At 42.5% G+C, this 22,696-nt stretch overlaps 2 protein-coding genes across 3 annotated transcripts in view; one reads left to right on the forward strand and one right to left on the reverse strand.

Annotated features, from left to right (window-relative positions):
- Positions 1 to 2,015: 2,015 nt before the first annotated feature.
- Positions 2,016 to 17,440, forward strand: ECRG4 (ECRG4 augurin precursor). The gene is made up of 4 exons (XM_032226742.1): positions 2,016 to 2,660; positions 6,851 to 6,898; positions 11,586 to 11,743; positions 17,014 to 17,440. Exons 1-4 carry the CDS (start codon positions 2,570 to 2,572, stop codon positions 17,176 to 17,178), a joined length of 462 nt encoding a protein of 153 aa, XP_032082633.1. The 5' UTR covers positions 2,016 to 2,569; the 3' UTR covers positions 17,179 to 17,440.
- Positions 17,441 to 21,755: 4,315 nt separating this feature from the next.
- UXS1 (UDP-glucuronate decarboxylase 1) overlaps positions 21,756 to 22,696 on the reverse strand; it is a 59,061-nt gene continuing 58,120 nt past the window's right edge. For both annotated transcript variants that reach the window (XM_032226533.1, XM_032226532.1), the window contains exon 15: positions 21,756 to 22,527. In XM_032226533.1, coding sequence (XP_032082424.1) covers positions 22,396 to 22,527 — 132 coding nt within the window. In that variant the 3' untranslated portion in view covers positions 21,756 to 22,395. The remainder of the gene's footprint in view (positions 22,528 to 22,696) is intronic.

A 22,696-nucleotide genomic window follows, 5' to 3' on the forward strand; every position in this document is an offset into this window, starting at 1 on the left:
ATGCCAGGAATTGCATATCTCCCTTGGATTGCCCTCCTATTCAATGAAAAAGCTCTGCTGATGAGTTTCAACTTGGCAAGGAAAGGACAGTAGAAAGAAAAATGCTACCATCATGCATTCATATCTCTAAGCCCGTGTTTCTCAATCTCAACAACTTTTAAGATGTGTGGAGTTCAATTCTCAGAATTCCCCAGCAATTCTGGGAGTTGAAGTCTACATATCTTAAGAGTTGCCAAGGTTGAGAAACACTGTTGTAAGTTATAGAACAAGGGTGTCCAACCTTGGAAACCTTTAAGCCTTGTGGACTTCAACTTCCAGAATTCCCCAGCTGGCAAGTTTTTTGACAAAGGAACATCTGTTTTGTTTTTAGCAGAAGTAAAAATGAATATTTCTGAATGAAAAAGATTCCTAGTTGTCTTATTTTGAAAATAATTGGTTAATAGCTTCAGCTGAAATTGAAATTATCCAACTTCCTAAGGAGACTTTTTCTATTGTATGGATCAAATATTTATTAATATGATTTTAATATTCTAGTGTTAGCTGTTGTTAGATTCTTTTTTGTTGCACTGTAAGGTAATGGGAATATATCTTTTCCATGTTTTAGTGAATCCACTGTTGTTGATAATCCTACTATTATTTAATAGAAGAACTATATCCTGTTTCAATAGGAGGATATATATATGAACTATATGAAATGTATGTATGTATGTATGTATGTTGAAATATATATAGGTGTGTGTGTGTGTGTGTTGAACTGTTGAGTTCTTGGGTTGGTCAACATGTACAACCCCACTTTCCTTTCCATTGAGGATGTTATCTAGCTAGATGATAAAACTACGGGAAAGCAATCAAGTTCAGAGTGTAAAGTCCACTATTTCATAGGGTAGCGTGCCCATCTTAGGTTTTACTGACCAAATTCAATACCAGCCCTTGTAGTTTTTGTACTTGGGGCATTGAATGGCCTAGAAAACTGAATGGACAAGAAGTAAATCCCCATATTCTCCATGGACTGAAGAACCATCAGCTTTTCTGACCTTTTCCTATTGGAAAAGCAATTTCTTGATAGCAGGATTTCCCTTGAAGTGCTGGGTACTCGCTTTCTCAGGATGGATGGGAGCAGTAAAATAGCACAGGGATCCACTTATCTAAGAATAGTAGACAACTTGAAACCAACATAGCCAAAGTAAAAAAAAAAAAGATTTCAAGCCAATGAATAGCAATTAGAAGTAAAATAGCTTAAGGTGGCATGAAGAAAACAGCTTGTATTTTTGATGGCTCTTTCAATCGAAAACATATGAAGAACGGTTACAGGAACTGGGCATGACTAGCGTACCAAAGAGAAGGACCAGGGGAGACATGATAGCAGTATTTGAGGGGCTGCCACAGAGAGGAAGGGATCATGCTATTTTCCAAGGCATCTGAAGGCCAGATAAGGAATAATGGATGGAAACTGATCAAGGAGAAATTCAACCTAGAAATAAGGAGAAATTTTCTGACAGTGAGAACAATCAACCAATGGAACAGCATGCCTTCGGAAGTTGTGGGAGCTTCATCACTGGAGGCTTTCAAGAAGAGATTGGACTGCCATCCCTCAAAAATTGTGTAGGGTCTTCTGCTTGGGTGGGAGGGAGAATTGGACTAGATATCCTACAAAGTCTCTTCCAACTCTGTTAATCCGTTAAAAGTAAGTAGTATTTCCTATGAGTGTTTGTCTGATATCCATCTACTGCCTTGGGCTTTGATCCTGAAAAATCTCTAACCAATAGTTATGCATTGGGGGGGGGGAGTTGCAATAGTAGATAATGTCTGGTTTGGATGGGATAAATTAGATAATTGAAGCTTCACACACATAACATCTCACAGATGTAAAAGGGTGTGGGGGTGTGGAGCTTCAATCTTTGGCCTGTCTGCCGTTTTGATAACTTTTAATTGCCCTGTGGATGTCCCCCCCTCCCCCCCCCCCGCGAGCAGGGGGTGATGGGGTTACCATGCTGAGGGAACCGGATCAGGGAATGCTAATGCAATCTACTGTCACTGAATATTGTTAAGTTCCTGTATGTGTGTGCACTCTTGCATTTTGTGAATGCGGTTTGAGTCGAAAAGATGGGGAAACCTCGAGAGAAGGAAACAGTTTTCAACTGCTTTGGAGCACATTTAGCAACTGCTGTGTAGCTCCACAGTCCCCACCCTGCGGATGTTTTACCGATGTACAATAATTGAGGCTGGAACCGCCATCTCGGATCTGCTACCGGAATGGTTGGAATTGTAGCCAGGAGACCTTTCCGGCGCCGAATAGGTTTGCCTTTGGAAACCTGGCAAGCCACGTTGCTCCCGTTCCAAGGCGATTTACCACTCCGTTCCAGATCCGGAACCCCCCTTTCCGTCGTTCCAGCCAGCAACGGGCTAACGAGAGGCTCCCGCGGGGTCGGCTGCGAAAGGAGCCGGAGTCTCCGGATTCTCTCGCCGCTTCCTTCCCACTCACTCGGCCGCCTCGCGTGCGCTCTTTTCCCCGCAGGTGCCCGAAGGATCGCGCAGCGTGGGACAAAAGCTCCTCCGAGGACCTGCCGGGATGCCGCTGCTGCGCCTCGCTTGGTCCCAACGGGCCGGTCTGCCTTTGGCTGCGCTGGTGGGACTCCTCCTCCTCCTCTGCCCGAGCCCGGGTGAGTCAGCCGAGCAGGAGGCGTGGCGGCTAGGCTGTGCGTGCTCGGGAAGGGGCGGGTGAGCGACTGGCGAAAAAAGAAGCCGCCCCAGGGGGAGTGGAGACGCTTAACCTAGGAGGCATCCGCGCTCCCGTCGTTGAATAGCGACTGTTCCCGTAATGACATGAAGGGAGCAGGGACGCCCCTGGCTTGCCCTCGTGCTAATGAAGAGAACAATCCAGTAATGCCCAGGGCCGCCAAGAGGATTATGAAGTGCTGGAACAAGACTAGTATGCCCCCTCCCCCCTTATGTGATTTATTTGACACATAAATCAATAATGTCGTAATTTTAACGTTTTTGAGCTCCAGGTTTTTGACATTTCATAACCATTCATAAACTGAAATGAAATATAGAATATTATTCTTGAAGAAAATGAAACTAAACTGGAAAACTTGAAAAAATAATGAAATTAAAATTCAATAAATTACATAAATAACTTCACTGAGTTTCAGATGAATAAAGGTTATGTCAAGCAAGCTGGTTTTGCTTTACACACAAAGTATAGAACAGTGATGGCGAACCTTTTTTGGCTCATGTGTCAAAAGCGGGGGAGTCACGGGGGGGGGGGTCGTGCGCAGATGTGCCATACCCATAATGCTTTCGCACGACCCTAGCGTGATGCGTGCACAACCAGCAACCCCCCCATTTTTGGCATGCTTTTTTTGCCCTCCGCAGGCTCCAGAGGGGGGGGTGAAAATAGCCTCCCCCACCCCCTGGAGGCCCTCCAGAGGCTTCAGGAGCCTTCCCTAAAGCCTCCGGAGTGCAAAAAAAATGGCACTACAGGCAAACTGGAAGTTCGGGAACGGACTTCTGGGTTGCTCGTAGGGCATGCGCATGCTGGACAACTGATTTTGGCCTTTTGAGGCCATTTTTTGGCTTCCGGAGCATGAAAAACCGGCCCTACGAGCAAACTGGAAATACATTCCTGAATTTCCGGTTTGCCTGTAGGGGCGGTTTTTCACACTCCGGAGGCCAGCTGACATGGCAACACCTTGCGTGCCCTGACAAATGGCTCCGTGTGCCACCTGTGGCACGCATACCATAGGTTCACCATCAGTATGTAGTACATATCCAATTTTGTTTTTCTTTTTAAAAAATTGGATTTGTAAAAAATGTAAAAAAAATGGCCCTTCATGTGCCCCCTTTGAGCTCCATGTGCCCAGTAACAATGTACAATGTTCCTTTCCTCAGCCCTGGTAATGCCCCACCTGTTGAAGCGTCCTCCCGCGGCACACTTGCAACTGCTAGGAGGCAGACAAATTCCCTTTGTCCCAGATGTTATTTGCTGCTTCTCCTCAGCTCTTGAATGGCAGATCTAATGGCAATCAGAAAGGCCTGGCGTTCAGGGTTCTTCAAAGAGGATGGTTGGCAGCAGTAAGGGCAAAAAGAAAAATCAGGTGGTCCTCGACTCAAAGTTGCAACAGCATGGGAAAAAGTGGCATGACCATTTTTCACTCTTAAGACCATTGTAGCATTCCCACAGGAACAAAATTTGGATGCTTGGCAACTTAGACTTTAGAATAACTTTATTCTCACCTTGAATGTACACTAATTGGCGTACATTAAAATGAAATTTCCTTGCATAAAGTTCTCAAGGTGTCTCTAATATACACTACATAAACCCGACAAAATAAATAAATACAAAATTATTCATATACTCACATATATGTCACGGAGAAACAACACAGTTCAGTTCGGATGTACCGTATACATGTACATGAGGGCATAAGGAACAAAGTTGTTACAGAATTGGTAGTCCTGCTAGAAATACTTCGAAACCTCCTCCCAAAGGGGAACAACAGAAACAGACTATCATGTGGGTGTGTGGCAGAGAAGAGTTCCTGCCAGTTCTAACCTCTTCTATAGAAGAGGTTCCCCAAATCTACAGTGCCGTTTAGAACCAGTTCCAGCTCCCTCCCCACGCCCGTCCACACATCATCAAGATGAAGAACGAGAGGAGGAATTCTGGGAGTTGAAGTCCACAAATCTTAAAGCTGTCAAGTTTGAACACCTCTGGGTTTTTTTTCTAAAGGGTTAGAGGTGCAGGGGTCTTGTCACTTGACAGCTTTAAGGCTTGCATGCTTCAAATGCCAGAGTTTCTGAGCCAACATTTTGGTTGCTAAGCAAGAGCGTTGTTAAGTGGGTTTCACCACATTTTACAAGTTGGCCACGCCTACCCAGTCACATGGCTGGCAAGCCACTCCCACCCAGTCACATGGCTGGCAAGCCACTCCCACAAATAGGCCACACCTACAGAAGAGGTTCTAAAAAAATTTGAAACCCACCACTGGTGTGTGGCGTCTCTAGCCATGCTTTGAGCTCTAAACACCTAGTGCTTATAAGCAGTATCCTGAATAATGGGAAGCAAACATCCTATAATCTTCTCAGATCTCCTTACCACTTTCTGAATGGACTTTCTGAGGCACTGCAGCTACCAAACCAAACAGTGATGCAGTTTGCTAAAAACTGGTTCATATTTATGGTGGTTGCAACATCCCAGTGTCTTGTGATTCTCTTTTGCGACCATCGGACCAACAAAGTCGGATGGGGAAGCCGGATTTATGTAAGAACTGTGTTCCTAACTTAACAGCTGCCATGATTCGTTTAACAAATGTGGCAAGAAAGGTCATAAACTCACTTAACAAATGTCTCACTTAACAAATGTCTCACTTAGCAACAGAAAGTTTGGGCTTAATTGTGGTCGTAAGTCGAGGACTATCTGAAATCGGCACAAACTTCTAAGTTTGGTATTGGGTTTTGGCCAGTTGGGAAAGAAAAAGGAAATGGTGTAGTGTACCTTTGAGATAACACAGGTACTGGCAGTGTTGCGTATCAAGGGTACAGTTGGATCAGCACCTTTGATAGAGTATAGAGGTCAGTGAAAGAGGATGATGCCTGCATTCCATACAGATCAGTGTAATTGTAATTGTAATTGTAATTTAATAAATTTATATGCCGCCCAATCCCATAGGACTCCGGGCGGCTTACAAAAACAAGACTAAAAGATAAAAAGTTAAAAATAGGAAGAGAGGAAAAACAAATTTAAAAGCAACGCACCATACACTCAATCTTGGGGCCGGACCTCATCCGTGAGGTCAACAGCCCCAGGCCTGCCGGAATAGCCAGGTTTTAGTGGCTTTTCGGAAGGCCGAAAGAGTGGGATGGGTCCGGATCTCTATGGGTAGATCGTTCCACAGGGCCGGAGCAGCTACAGAGAAGGCCCTCCCCCGAGGGGTCGCCAGCCGGCATTGGTCATTTTAAGACATGTACACTTCAACTCCCAGAATTCCCTGTGCTGGCTGGGGGTTGAAGTCTATACATCTTAAAGTGGTCAAGTTTTGAAAACACTTGTCTGGAGGCTCTCGGCTCTGTCCTGCTGGATGGATGGGAAGAGCACGCATTATGGATTTGTAATTCAACACCTCTTGAAGGCCCCAGATTTAGGAACAATGGTATTGATAAGTAAGAAAGGATTTTGCCTGGACACATCACCTCTTGCTTGTGCCTTTTTTAAATAATTGTTTTCTGCTTTTTTTTACCCTGAGCCAAGGATGGGCAACAATGGCAACTTTATGACTGGTGGACTTTAACGCCAGAATTCCTGAGCCAGCATGGCTGGCTCAGGAATTTTGGGAGTTGAAGTCCAGAAGTCATAAAGTTGCCATTGTGCCCCATCTCCCCTACTCCAATGATCCAGGGAGAATTGCTTGTTTATAAAGGGAGTTTATGGCAAAATTGGTGAATGGTTCTTCGCTTTTTCCTTTCTTTCTTAAGAAACAGTACTGCTGTTTACTAATTTATCAAGTTATTGCCAACATTTTTGTGCATGTACAGCTCTAGAAACCTCTTCCTTAGTAATAAAGAGTATGGCATGAATATAATCTGTTAATCTCAAATATGTCTATTCCTGAAATAGACAAGCTTCTTTATATATTAGTTGTGTAATTTTATTCATTGATGTCTGTTGGAAATGCACATAATATGCCATAGTTTCTTTTTAAGTACTGGAACATTTTTTGTACTGAGCACAGAGGAGGAAAATTATTTGGATTCATCAGTCACATAATTGCCTGCATCTAAAAAGTAATATTGCAAAATGAAAGTATGCATTATTTATACACTTAAACTATTTAATTTTGCTTTGCTTCAGGTGTTTCAAAGGCACATAAACTTAGGCTGATGCTTCAGAGAAGAGAAGGTAAGGTTGTTTTAAGATGATACAGCTTCTCTTACAGTTGGAAAAAAATAATTAAAAATAAATAACTACATATTCAGCCCGGAGGTGGGTTCCTACCGGTTTGGACTGGTTTGGATGAACCAGTAGTGGTATGCTGGTCTGGGTGGCAGAACCAGTAGTGAACGCTGTCTGGCCATGCCCATGAACCAGTCCGCCCGCTTGAACCCTCGCCCTGCCTTGCCTTTGCTATGTGCATCCACTGCCTCCTCCTGCCTACACACAGGTAAGCATTGCATGGAAGAAGGGGGTGGCGGCAGGAGAGGGCAGTGGTGGCGGCAGCAGTGGCAGCAGTGGTGGGCAGTGCCTCCGTCCACATCCCAGCTGCCGGGGAGTTTTCCCACATGGCTTTGGCCAGGATACGGCAAGCAGCAGCCCCAAAAGCCAGCAGGGTCCCCAGCACCACAGAACAGAGTCAGAACCACCTCTGCCAAAGGCTCCCTGCCCTTCAGGTGTAGTGCCCACATCGGCTGCCTCTAATGTGCTCATGAATAAACTGCAGATTAGAGGCAGCGGTAGATCCTGGCTTCCTTGCTCAACTGTTCTCTCTCTCTCTCTCACACACACACACACGGAGCTCGCAGGCAACAAATGAAACCGCCTCCTCCTTCCTCCATGCATCAAGGAGGCCAATCAGCAATGGGAAGAGCATGAATTTCAGAAGGAAGTAGCTGCCAGAAATGCCATCAGGTGAAGATGTGAGCGGGGAAGCTTGATCCCACTTAGGAGCCTCAGTTTACTCGTGAGCATCATTGGCCTTTCTCCCTGCCTCTCCCAGCCAATGTTGCTCACAAGTAAACTGCAGCTAGGCTCTCCCACATATTGCACCCCACTTTTCAGCCTTCACCCATGCCTTTGCACCGCAGGAGGATCGAGGGCAGCCCAGCAAGCTGGACCCCTAAAAATGGCATGGAGGCTTGGGCAAAGGCTGGGAGGGGGATGCAACACACAGGAGGGGACCCAGCTACCCCTGCAGCCCATCTCAGTGTGCCAGCAGGAGTGTGGTGCTGTGGCTCCAACAGCGGGGAAGGCCCATCAGAGGTGAGAAGGGGTGCTCCTACCATGGCTGTCGCTGTCCGGGCAAGCCACTCCCCACCATTCCAGGCCAGGCCAGCAGCCTTTATCCAGCCAGCTGGAGGGAGTGGAAGTAGCACTGGTCATGGCTGAGAGCTTTCTTTGCCAGCCGGCCGCTGAAAAGTTCTCCTTTTTAAAAGCCTCCAGTGATGGAGCATTAGGACCCAACCTGCACTTTAACCAACCAACTGGGCAGGCTCCGAGGTTGCAGGCGCCCAGGGAGGGGGGAGGAAATGCTGTCCGATTGCCACCTCTCGAAGCAACTTCAGAAGTTTTTAAGTTCGCCTGGAGAGGCATTTTTCTAAAAAGAAAACCCTGAAAAAGCCACAAGATCCAGAGCTGTTAGTCTCCAGTAAGATGCACATCTTGTGGCCTGCCCCACCCCATCCCCTGCCCCACCTGCCACCCCCAAATTGCACCCAACAGTGAGTGTCTCACAACCGTTGTGTGCAGGGAAAAACCTTGCACAGCAAAGAAAAGCTTCTCTTGAGTGCGAGGCAATTAACAACTTCTTGCACTCTTGGGAAGTATTTCTTTACTGTGCAAGGTTTTTCCCTGCACACAACGGCTGAGATACTTGCAGTGGGGCACAATTTGGGGCAGGTGGGGCAGGGGATGGGACGGGGCAGTGGGCGACGTGCCACAAGTGTGAGAAGTTGTTAATTGCCTCGCACTCACAAGAAGTTTTTCTTTACTGTGCAAGGGCCGGGAGTTGCTCCAAGGATGCAGGCTCTGTAATTTAAGAGAAAGTGACTTGGGTAAAAAAAAAATCACTGGCACGTTTTCTGTACCAATTCTTCCCATTATTTTAGTTGATTAATATTTGCAAAAGAGATGGGGGGAACAGAGAGAGAGACACACACACAAACAGACAGACAGTCAGACTTGGGAAATCAGTAATGTCCGTCCCATTATTTTACTTGACTCAAATTAAAAGAGAAAGAGAGCCTTTTAGGATATATGCAAAGCTACCCATGAATGTCTGAACTAACTATAACAGGCTAAACTTTGCATAGTGGGGAGTATGGCTTTAGAACACTTTTCATGGTTTGTTTTCATATAAACTGTAGATCTGGTCTTGAGAAGAGAGTAACAGACAATTATGAAGAATATTTGTGGCCGGTTGGGATTTGGGATATTAGTGTTCACTGCTCTTGTTTTTTTCCCCTCTTGAACATGTTTCATGGCCAAACAAGGCAACATCATCTGTGCTGCATCTAGCAAATCAAGATGTAGATAAGAAAGAGCCAAGACAATAGCCAGGAACAATCTAAAATGAAGTAATCCAGCACAGTAGATCAGTCAGAGACAAGCTTGCAACCCTGTGGAAGACATACGGACAATGAGCCATGCATAAAAAGCCAAGAAATATCACTTCCTTGCATCAAAACACTGGCAATGTTATCTACTTTGATAATAAAACATTTGCTTTATTTAAAACACAAGCTTCATGAATACCAAGAGGTGAAGAGAGTAGTGAACCTTAAGCTGGGAGAAACAGCAATTCAGTCCTGCCCAAATAGAAAGTGCAGAAAGAAACTCATAATAACTCACTTTGATTTTGTTTGGTGTATAGGTTGTTGTTGATTTATGACCATAATGGAATCTGCCTATTATAGTTATAAGTTTTGATGGTCTTAAAGTGGGTCACCCATGTGACTGATCGGATTTTACGATGATTGTAAAATGAACACTGCAATTATAAAGCAATTTTTTAAAGAAATGAACAAAGTGATTACTAGAAGCCAGTATGGATTTGATAAAAGCAGGTCATGCTAAACAAACCTTATTGCCTTCTTTGGTAAAGTGACTAACTCAGAGGATCAAGGAAATGCTGTAATTATACTTAGACTTCATTGAGGTGTTTGGCAAAGTAAACCACAGCCTACTACTTGGTAAGACAGAGCAATGTGGGATAGACAGGACCATCACCAGATGGACTTATAGTTGGCTGATCAACTGCCCTCAGTGTGTGGTCCTCAATGGAACTACATCTATATGGAGGGAAGCATGCAATGGGGTATCTCGAGGTTCGGTCTTGGGCTCAGTGCTCTTCAACACCTTTATAAATGACCTAGATGAGGGGGTAGAAAGGGCACTCTTCAAATTTGCAGATGATTCCAAACTAGGGCAAATTGCTAATATTTTAGAAGATAGACTCAAAATTCAGAAGGATCTTGACAGATTTGAACATTGTGCCCTATCCAACAAAATACAGTTAAGTGGTGAGAAAAGTTAAGGTCCTGTACTTGGGCAGAAAAACCAAACCATAGGTAGGGAATAGGCATACCTGCCTCAACAGTAGTATCTGTGAGAAGGATCTAGGTGTCCTGGTGGACCACCATTTAAGTAGAAGTAAGCAGTTACCAAAAAAGCCAATGCAGTTCTAGGCTGCATCAACAAAGGGATAGCATCAAGATCACAAGAAGAGATAATACCACTTTGTAGTGCACTAGTGAGGCCACACTTGGAATACTGCAGCCAGTTCTGGTCACCACAATACAAAAAACAATGCTGATGCCCTAAAAAGAGTGCAGAAAACAGTAATAAAGATGATAAGGAGTCTAGAGGCTGAATGTACGATAACCGATTGAAGGAAATAAGTATGTGTGTGTAGCCTAAAAAACCAAAGGCTTAGGGGAAACATGATAACTGTCTTCCAATATCTGAAGGGCTGTCACAGAGAAGAGGGGGTCAATTTATTTTCCATAGCACCTAAGGAAAGATGCAAAGCAATGGGTGGAAGGTGGAAGCTCATCAAAGGGAGATTCAACCTGGAACTAAGGAGAAATTTCCTGATAGTGAGAACAGTTGGTTAATGCGATAGCTTGTCTCCCAATCTCATTGGAGATTTTTAAGAAAGTTTGGAAAACCATTTGTCTGGGATTGTATAAAGATTCCAGGCATGGGCAGGGGGTTGTACTATAAGACCTCTAAGGTCCCTTCCAGCCCTATGATTCTAAGCCATCATCACAGACCTCAGGTGGAAAAAAGAGAACTTTAAGAATGTATTTTTTTATTCAGGGACTGCTGATAACATAGGACAGTAATGGCGAACCTTTTCAGTATCAAGTGCTGAAAAGGGAGCCCCCCGCGCACTTGTCTGGGACCTGGAAGAGGAGCGGTGCAGGGAGCATGCACCCAAAAAACGCACTTCTGGTTTCCGGTGGGCGCATGGGCACTGGTCAGCTAGACTTCCAGGTACTGGCACGCATGATAATCAGTCAGCTGGCACACATGTTGACACTGGAAAACGGAAGACCAGCTCTTCCAGTTTCTGGCACTGCCACAGAAAGGCCAGTTGATCGTCACACACGTATGTGTGCCAGAAACCCGGAAGAGGAACAGGCGATGCCATGCGTGCCAGGTAACATGTCTCTGCATGCCACTTCAGCCACGCATGCCACAGGTTCGCCATCACGGACATAGGATATAACACTGGCATTTACTTCACGTCTTGTACTAAGTATTCAACTGAGTTGAATGTAATCAACATATGATGATTGAAATATCTACAGCGCTGTTCCCATAGATTCAGTTCCCATAATAGATTCAGTGTTTTTAATTTTTGCTTCAGCTCCTGTTCTGATGAAGGAAGAGATTTCTGCGAAAGAAGATAAGGCCAAGGAATTCTTAAACAATCTGAAACGTCCGAAGCGCCAGCTTTGGGATAGGAGTCAGCCTGACGTACAGCAGTGGTACCAGCACTTTCTCTATTTGGGTTTTGATGAAGCTGTAAGTGGCATAGTTGTTTTAACTTTCAATAATGAAGTTCAGTGATCTGAATTAGCACTGTGTAAATCTTGTTGGATTCAGGATAATTGCCTAATGTTTGATTTTCTTTGAAATAAGCTTCATATTTCTGTATAGATATGGGAAGGAATTCAATTTAGTTTCAATCTTATAATTATATTCATTACAATAGATATGGGAAACCTGCCTTCTTTATAAGCAAAACCATTCCCCTTATTATATGTGAATTTGAGAAGGTGAATTCTTGCTAATGGTCACAGCAGGTCAAGCTTGATAATTGTTTCAGGCATCTACTTGAATTAATTTAATAGCAATAGCACCTAGAGTTATATACCGCTTTACAGTGCTTTATAGTCCTCTCTAAGTGGTTTACAGAGTCAACATACTGCTCCCAACAATTTGGGTCCTCATTTTACCTATCTCAGAAGGATGGAAGGCTGTCAACCTTGAGTCTGGTGAGATTTGAACTGGCAAATTGCAGTCAGTCGACAGTCAGCGGAAGGAGCCTGCAGTATGCACTCTAATCACTGTACCACCATGGCTCTAACTTCTGGCAAAGTTTTTTTGGGAAAAAGTTATTTAATCACATGAATGCACAGAAAACATTTCAACATTATGATTTTACTGAAGCATAAATGGGACATGCAAACAAAACACATTTGTATCATGGATAAAGTATTTCACACTTCAAACAGCAATCTGGAATTATATATTATGCCTTCCTCCACCCCTGCTATTATATATTAAAATGAATAGCTGAAATTAGTTGCTGAAGTTCTCACTCAGGTCTACTATTGAAACGGGAAAATACTTTAATCCTATTGGTTAACTGGCTGACAGCTTCCTATAAAAGGAGTACTGTTAGCCAGGCTGTTACTTGTGTTGTTCTGATGAACTAATAAAAGAGTTTTGATAAAATTCACTCTGGCCTCATCTCCATTCTCGCCCAGAACTTAGCACCTGTGGTCAAGAATTGTCCTAGAAGTGAAATTCCAATATTTTTCAGCATGGGAGGTTAATGAATCAATTTTTCATGCAGGCATTTTACCTGACAAATTAAACCATTTTAATTTCTGCGCATAGTTTGTGTGTGTGCTTAGATTATTTGAATCTAACATATAGTTGTTTTTCAAAGGAAAATATAGAGGAACCATACAAAAAACCCTGAATGAGAATATGGCTTTGGTAGCAATTTGTTAGGAAGTCATATGCTAAACTGAGAGTAGACAGGGATAAGGAAAAGTATAGTAAAGTCTTATAAATTGGATGAACTATTTATTATAAACTGAAGACTGTGCAAATTACTTGAATGTGCCTCAAGCTGTTTCAATACTTCAGAATTTGAAAAACCATATTTGAGTTCTTTAATTTTTGTTTATGGTAGGGTGTACTGATATATTTTCTTTATTTCTGATAAATACAGTAAAAGTTGCTTAGAAAAAACACCGGAAAACTGACTGAATCCTAGATATAAATTCACTTTCCAATCAGCATATATTTTTAAAAAACAATACAATAAGTATTTAATGCAAAAGAAGTGAATGATACAATCTTTCAATTATTCAGGGCCTTTTCCCCCTTGACTCATTATGACATTTTGCCCATTGCAGGAATGTTTGGGAAGCAAAGACTTTTTTGTTCTGAATATTTCTATAGAAAACAATTTCATTTGATAGGGTTTTGACTGAGAATTGGTGGTACTGATTAAAATGAAGTCATGTATTATCCACATAAATGCTTGTCACAGTAATTAGAGTGCTGAGTTTTAATAGAGGAAAGACAGGTTCAAGTGTTCATTGGTCTCAGAGATCATTAGAAGTCCCCACCCCCAACCTACTCACTATAGGTCACTGAAAACAGAAATAGGGGAGGGGGGAAACACTAAAAACATCCTTAATGCCTTGCACTGGGGTTACAATTGCATTGGGATTCAAATATAGGTAGTCCTCAACTTACAACCAAAATTGGGCCCAAAATTTATGTTGCTAAGGAAAACGTGATTATTGTCCAGTGGTGGGTTCCAGATCCTGTTGCAACTGGTATGCTGAAACGGGGCCCGGCGTCCACCACGTGAACACCCGCAGCATGTATGCAGCGTGCACATGTGTACTTATTGCCTGCAATGCTCCAGCTGCTCGGCGGAGCGCTGCGCAGGTGCCGTACACTCCATGCACATGCGTGAAAGCCCCGATCGGCTCATATAGCGGTAAGGAGGGTGGGCGGGCCCTCCGGAGCACCATACTTGAATGGTACCCGGTGCTGCCAGCGGGCACTGGAACGCCTGTACTGGGGCGTACTGGTGGTATCCCACCACTGTTATTGTCCCATTTATGACTTTTTTTGCCCTGCTCAGTGAATGACTGCAGTTGTTAGTCACATGGTTATTAAGTGAATCTGGCTTTCTCATTGACTTTGCCTATCAGAAGTTTGGAAAATGTCCCGGGGTCATGATGACATAAATACATGCCAGTTGCCACACATCTGAATTTTGATCACATCACCATGGGATGCTACAATGGTCTTAAGTCTCTTTTTTGCGTGCCGTTGTAATTTCAAATGGTAACTAAATGAATGGTCAAAGACTACCTGTATCAATTTGTCAGTTCTCACTTAGCAACAGGGCTTCTGTGAGTATAAAATGAGATGAGGCCTTTATATATGTCAAATTTCCAGTAGCAATGTATAAACAAGATATAGATAAACCGTGATCACATGATCACTTTGTTTCTGGCATACAAGCAGAAAAACAATCTAGTTAAATATAGTTTCATCTGATAAACGTTGGTGACTAATCAACTAATCAAGCCAGGATGCTGTTGTATTTTAAGCTGGTATCAAAAATATTCACAAAACTGATCATGTAATACATAAAGCACAGTAAAAAAATAACCACTTTTTAAAATCCAAATGACTGCAACTATAATAATTTACACATCATCATCAAGAAAGGAGAATAGTTTATTTAAAAATGTACATAATATTCATCTGTAAAGTACCGAAATACTATATACTAATAAGCAGTCATGTATGCAGAAAATATTGCTAAACACTGATAGCATAGCTTAAAATTCAAACCAGTAGTTTTACTTCATTAAATAGAATGGTATCAAGTTTCAAAGTTCAAGGTAAAATTTGATTCACACTTTCAGCAACTCGGCTTATGGCCCGCACCTAGTGACTGTTTGACGTTGCGATCGGCCTATCTGTAAGGCTAGTTACAACCCGGACTCAAAATTTCAATGGACATTGTTGGGGACTCAGCAGCTAGCCAAGCCGCACCCTGATTGGCTAAGGTGCGGTTTGGCTAAGCGTGGGCCGCTAGGGGTGTGCTCATTGGCTTTCCCTGCTTGACAGCTCCGTATAAATAGCTGTCAAGCAGGGAAGGTGCTGAATCGCCTGTAAATAGTTTACCGAATAAACTGTGCCTGTTCTGACAGTCCTGGCTCCAGTGTCGTCCTTCCGCTGATCCTCAAAAGTCATCCCATGTCACATGACCACACTCTGGGTGCTTAGCAACCAGGCTGCCTTTATAGCTGTCTCCCATGGTCACATGATCACATTTCACAATGGTTTTGCCAAAACCCGGCATTTACTTCTGCTTTTCAGCAAAATTGTAAGTGAACCATTGGTTTGCTATAACAACTGGAATTTGCTCAATGAACTATTGTGATTCACTTAGCAATTGCTGCAAAAAAGCTATAAGGGTTGGTCACGTGATCATCTTGAGTTATGACTGTGATGGGCAGGCTCCATTATGGTTATGACTCAAGGACTACTTGTATTCTCCACCTGAAATGAATTATAAAAGCACACAAAGAAATGTACCAATATTTTAAAAGCACTTTAAGCAATTCATGTTAAGTATTAAGCAGAATTTGGCAACCTTATTGGGAATTTTTGTTCTATTCTTGACATAAAATAAACCATATACAGTTCTATTGTATTCTTCATAGAAAGAGTAGATGTTATATTAATGGATCTGGGTGTTCCACTGACTCAGTCCTTTTACTTTATAGCACAGGTGGGGAATTATGACTCCTTAATGACTTGTGGACTTCAACTCCTGGAATATCCATGGCTGGCTCAAGAATTCTGGGAGTTGAAGTCCTCAAGTCATAAAGGAGCCATAGTTCCCCACCTCTGCTTTATAAGGTCATGATAATTCCAAAATGAGGATATTGTGAAGGGTCTCCTCCATGAACTCAAAGAGTAGGCGGTAAAATTATGCTGGACAGAAAACTGTAAATTTTATAAGTGGTCTGTAAAAGTAGCAAAGGAATTCTCTCATCATACACCAACTTAAAGATCCGAAACAGCTCAGCTGTTTCTGGAGATTAACGCTAACCACTTTTCCCTGATGAATGCTTTAGCCCTCTCAAATACCAATTGCTTGAAGCTCCAAGCAGAAAACTTGCTATTATACATAATCTCTTTGTTTGCTTTTCTCTATTTGATTTTGATCCATTCTGAAGTTAAAGAAGCTAGGAAGTCAAAATACATTATTTTAAGTCAATAGTTTAAATGCTAAATCCATGTGACGGTAATTCTAGAGCCGAGGTGGCGCAGTGGTTAAATGCAGCACTGCAGGCTACTTCAGCTGGCTGCAGTTCTACAGTTCGGCTGTTCAAATCTCACCGGCTCAAGGTTGACTCAGCCTTCCATCCTTCCGAGGTGGGTAAAATGAGGACCTGGATTGTTGTTGGGGGCAATATGCTGACTCTGTAAACCGCTTAGAGAGGGCTGAAAGCCCTATGAAGCGGTATATAAGTCTAACTGCTATTGCTATTGCTATTGCTAATTCCTATTTCTAGGAACAAGAAGGCACTGAAATGTAAATATTTTACTGTATTTCCACAATAAACGCAGGTCTTTTAGATATGGATTTGAGATTCATACAATATTTGAACAATAACTTTCAAAGTATTGCTGTCCTAATATATTCTAGATTCTGGTCAGCTATTTGATTTGGATACTTCACTTATTCCTGCGCTGAGAAATAAATTGGACCTTGGAATTAATGGCTTCTTTCTGCTATATAGTTTAGTTGCCAAAATCATCAATTAACTTTTTAAATTAGAGGATTATGTTCCAGGGTGTATTACAGAAGATGGTATACAGTACATATACCATTTTGGATGAAAACATCTGATCAATATTGAAAGAAAAATATATTTCAATGCTTCTAAAGCATAGCATTTTTATGAACATATGGCTTCAGCAAATCGATGGTCACTTTTTCCCTTTTTCTGCAGAAATTTGAAGATTATGTCTCCTACTGGTCAAACGTAGGTCGTGGTGGCCATGAATATGATGGTGGCTATTATCACCACCATTATGATGAAGATGCTCCTATTGGCCCACGATATCCAGACACCTTCAGACATGGAGCAAATGTCAATTATGATGATTATTATTAAGATTATTCTGTGTATTAACTATTATTAACCCTTTCATCTCTGTATTGACTATATTAATTCTTTCTTCTCTGTGTAAGGACACTTAATTTTTTAAAAAATTGATTTTAATCTGGTTCTTAATTTTAGTTGATGGGATTGGGGGAAGAAACCAAGAAAAATTGCCCTTGCATATATTTCTTAACATATCTACTTTAAAATTAAAGCTTTTAGTACAAACTTTTGATTACCATATGTATTCTGGTGAAATTCTTACTTTATGAAGACTAACTTTCTTTACAGAGACCAATATGGCCATCTATTTTATATTAATGTAGCTTACAATGAATAAAAACATAAACATGAACAACAGTCTCATCCAATAACATCCTATTACCCACCACAGGGCCATATCACCATACCAACTTTGCATTTTTCTGGATCTACTCCCATCTTAGCCCAATCGTGGGGGGAAGAGCCATGATTCATGGCCTGAAGGTTCAAGGCTAAAAGGATAATGGATCCCAGGGGGTCAAAAATGGAAAGCCATTCTGTCTTGCTAGGGTTGAGTTGCAGTAAGTTCTTCCCCACCCAGAGCCTTCAGGCATTGGGTCAGCACCTGAACATCACTACCTGCCCAGTTGAGGGTAGACTAGTGGTGAGTTGCAGGCAGTACGTCCCGGTACAGGCGTGCCGGAGCCTGCCTGGAACACTGGACCACGTTCTGGTACGGTGCTCCAGAGGGCCCACCCGCCCGCCCATGCTCCTTACCGGTCTTTTGTCTTTGGCGCTTCCGCGCACGTCCCGTACAGTGCCTAAGCGACACTCCACTGAGCAGCTGGAGCATCACATAGGCTCGTGGAGGCTCATAGAGGTGCTGTACCGGTTGGAACGGGATCCAGAACCCATCACTGGGGTAGAGGTGTATAATTATCGTTTGCATATTGATGAAACTGTACTGCCAACTGACCTCTCTCATGGGCTTTATTTGATGTTAAATAGAAGTGATGAGAAACCGAGCCTTGAGGCACCTACTTAAGATAGGCGTAGACTTCTCTTCCCCAATCCTTTTTCCAGCGACAGGAAGGGAAAAACAATGCAATACAGTGACTTCCACTCCCAACCTCCAAATCCAATCCAGAAGGATGCTCTTGTGGATGGTACTAAAGGTTGCCGAGTGATCCAGAAGGTCCAGGATGGATGCAACATCCCCATCCCAAGCTTTTCAGCGGATCAACAAATGTGGCCAATGCCATGTCAGTACTATAAAAATGACTGAAAAAGGTCTAGATAATATAATTCATCCAGGACTCTTCAATGCTAAACACCCACCACTTTCTCAACAATCTGTTCTGACCCAGCCTTAGCAGAAGCAAGAAACCCCTCTTTATTTACCACTTGTAAATTAATTGCATTTACCCATTAATTGCATTCACCCACCAAAAAGTCCAGGAAATAGTCCTTCAAAGAGCTAATTGCAGTAACAGACCTTATCATTCCTTGCAATAATTGCAAGGCTGTGAGCTCCTAGCCGCAAAGTTGCAAATTAAATTCTGGCAAGCAGTCTTTGTGGCACACATAATGAGCAAAATCTTCAGAAATACGAACTATCTCCTACAACATCCACTCCCCTTTCCTTCTATTTATTTCCCAGCCAGGGAGGGGCTATTCAGCGTTCACACGTGCTTTGCTTCCTGAGTCGACTCCTTGACTCTCCTAACTGCTCTGTGCATACGTACATCTGGAAAGGCTCCATCTGTTCTTCCTTCTCACTCATATCAGCTTCTAAAGGCAGCTGCCTTTCTCGTGGTTGGGAAATGTTGAATGGCATCCATCAAAGCATTGCCCAGACTCCAGAACTGGCCCAAGTTCCTTCCCAACCTCCTCATTGTCCGAGTTTGCTGCCAGCTGGCGGGCCATAACACAGCCTTCCCACAAACACTGCCATCTCCTGAAAAGCCTTAACCAACTGGGGAGGGACAAGAGCCCAGATACATGACAAGGTCATAGAAACAACAACCCTATCTACTTCTCAACATCAACTGGCTCAAACTCTCCCAACTAACAAAGTGAGTCGTTTCCATAGAACCTGCCCAGTCAAGCTTACTTCAGTAAAGCCAAGTACCTTTGTCTGACAGGGGGTCTACAGGGGCTCTTCTGTCCATTCCTTACCTAGAAGAGCGCTAGTCACCTAGAATAAAGCTGCTGGTTGTCTGTATGCAGCTACAACAAGAGCGAAGAAGTGAGCTTTCTTTGTCCTGATAAAGACAAAGTATGTCCTAATAAAGACTCCTTCCTGTGCCTGTTGTAGTGGTGGGATTCAGCCAGTTCGCACCTATTCGTGAGAACCGGTTGTTAACTTTCCAAGCAGTTCATAGAACCAGATGTTGGAAGAAATCTCCTTTTGCTTTTTTCCACTTTTCAGGGCTATTCCTGTAAGGAAGGCAGGAAGGAAACATTATGGTGTTGTTTCTAGCCTAATCTTTATTGCCCTGCTTAAAGAAACTGCCTCTCTGGTTAACCCTCATTACATTGTAACAGCTAAGGCGAAGCGCCCATCAACCTGAGTGATGTTGAGTTGGCCACGCCCACATGGTCACATGACCACCAACCCATACCTACCCAGCTGGTCATTAGGGCAGAGAACCCGTTGTTAAATTATTTGAATCCCAACACTGGCCTGTTGGTTTGTAATCCGCCAGCAGTGTTCTCGTGCCATTACATCTCCTGAAGACCCTTGACAAACTATAAGGATCTAGTGGAGCCACAATCATAGAGGCCACAAAATCAGAGTAGTGATTCAATCTTCTTAAATGCTCATTTCAGTTTTAAACTAAAGCTCTGACTGAATCATGCACCAACATCATCTTCATCCTCAAGGAAAAAACATATTCCAGGGGCTTTGGGGGGGGGGGGGGAGAAACACCTTTGTGGATGACTGGATAACTGAAAATCTCCATAGTTACACCTTCAGGAATAATCTCAAGTTCCTTTTGAAAACCATCACTTTCCTGAGGACACCCAATTCAATAGATTCCTCTTCCCTGCAGTGGGGTCAACTCATAGAAAGCTTCATGACAAAGAACTGATGATAACATTTCCCATCCTCAACCTCTCAGATCATGTTGCCACTATCCCAAGATAAATGCTAGATCTAATGGATGACCTTCTCTGCGAACTATCACTTTTGCTCCTTTAAAAACACTGAATTGTTTTCTCAAGTCATCAAGAGAGTTTTCTCATTTTACATTAAGCATTGTTGTAAAGGCTTGGAGATAACACACCAGTAGTGGGTTGCAAGTGGTACGCCTTGGTATGAGTGTACCGGAGCCTGCCCGGAGCACTGGATACCATTCCGATACGGTGTTTCGGAGGGTCCACCCACCCACCCTCCTTTCCTGTCTTTTAAGGCTTCTGCACTTCTGTACATGGTGTGTACAGCACCTGCGTGACGCTCCATTGAGCAGCTGGAGCATGGCGGAGGCTCACGGAGGCGGTAAGACGTATGAGCCAGGCCCGTTCCAACCGTACTGGTTGGAACAGGATCCGGAACCCACCACTGTAACACACCCAGTTCTCTCTCCACACTGTTGTGGTGGTGACTGTAAACTGTTACTGTAGCTTTTCCTATAAGACAGCACAAGTTGGCTGGATGTCTACACTACCATACGTTTCAAATTTTTTGCAGTATTAAAAGATGAAAAACTTGTAATAGGATTAAGGCATTCCAAATCATTTCCCTTTGAAAGAAAATAGGATGCCGTTGTTTCTGTAGGAATGTGTGATTCAAAATTTTGTGGCCCTGATTCTTCGTCTTTGGTTTTTTGTGTGTGCGCTAAAAGTGGATTACTTCTGAAAATAGCAGTACAATTTAATTATAGAACAGAAAAGAGAAGTTATCCATATTTCTTCATCTTTCTCCTTCCCAGCTTGATTTGTGCTCTTTAATACCAGGCTTTGAGAGCAGACAGAAGATTCTGCATTCCAGACAGGAGCAGAAATCGTTCACTGAATTTTATCCGTACAAGCAGTCCTCAATGTACATCCAATCCTTTAGCAACCATTTGAAATTACAACACATTCAAAAAAGTGGTTTACAAGCATTCCCCACAAATACAACAGTCACAGCATCCCCATAGTCACATGATTAAAATCTGGGCATTTGGCTACTGGCATGGGTTTACAATGATTGCAGCATCCTGGGGCCATATGATCATCCCTTATGGCCTACCCAGCTGGTTTCTCACAAAGTCAATGGAAGAAGCTGGATTCACTGATCAGTGGTATGCTTAATGACTGCAAGTAATCTGCTTAACAACCGTGGCAGAAAAGGTCGTAAAATTGGCTCAAACTATCTTGCTAGGCAATGGAAATTGTGATGCCAATTGTGGTCATCAGTTGAGGACTATCTGTATGGTCCTACTTGATTTTTAATTTAACTCCACAGGGTTATTTGTAATTGAACTGTATTCATCAAAAGGTATAGTATCTAAAAACTCACATAATATTGTTTAAAAGAATCAGTTACTCAGAGGCAGATGTTATATCAGTCTGCTATACCTGTATAATAATATGTCCACAATCACAGACTTTTCTCTTACTTAAATCTGTAAGGTTCAGTGTTTTATTAAAATAGCATTTTCAACCACTGGTAGCCAATAATACATTAACTTTTGCCCAGAGTGTGCACAATACAGTAGTGATTTCAAATAGCATTTATCCGTGGAAATAGTTCAAATTCAAGTGTGCAACTAGAACTAAATGTTGGGTGGGGGAGGGGAACGGATTTAAAGAATACATAAAACTCTTGTACTCTTGTATTGTCATCTGACAATACTGCTACTTTTTTTTCCTTTATGCATAGTCTCTCTCATTTAAAGTACCCATTTTATAAATAAATTGGCAATTCTGCCCTTCTTATCTTATGCGCAGCTTCACAAAGAAACCAGTAAATAAAACTGTCAAGGACAGTTATAACAAATGATCTCACGGCAAGATATAAAACCTGAAGATACTAAAAAAGGATGCATCTATTTTACATAAAAAGACAGGATTTAAAAAGTGCAAGGCAAGAACTGCAGTTTTCTTGTTGAGGCACATCCACTTCTTTAAAGCAAGCTTCAGAGTGAAATTCCAGTTTTTTTCTTCTTCATGATACCTGTTCTGAAGTCTTTACCAAAAGACATATGACATCTTCTCAAATTCAAGGTAAGAAATGTCATTTCTTGTCCAATTGAATTTTTAGTTATGTCTGCTTCTTCCTTTTTTTATCCTAGCAGGTTTTGGTTTCGGAATATATTGGTTATTTGCTTGGTATTCCAGTTCTTTCCGAAAATAATGAATTGCTTTATTTAAACCTTCTTCCAATGGAACCTGTTCCAGAGAGAAAGAGAAATAGAGATTATCCAGGCTTACAGAACACATGGTGCTTATTTGTAGTACTAAAACCCTGCTTCTTAAAACTATGCTCCTCAATTCATGGAAGTTTGCTTGTTTTCCAATTTGAGGAAATTGGAAATAGCAAAAACTGGAGAAACAGATA

The sequence above is a fragment of the Thamnophis elegans genome, chromosome 11, assembly GCF_009769535.1.
Source record: "Thamnophis elegans isolate rThaEle1 chromosome 11, rThaEle1.pri, whole genome shotgun sequence".
Classification (NCBI taxonomy): domain Eukaryota; kingdom Metazoa; phylum Chordata; class Lepidosauria; order Squamata; family Colubridae; genus Thamnophis; species Thamnophis elegans.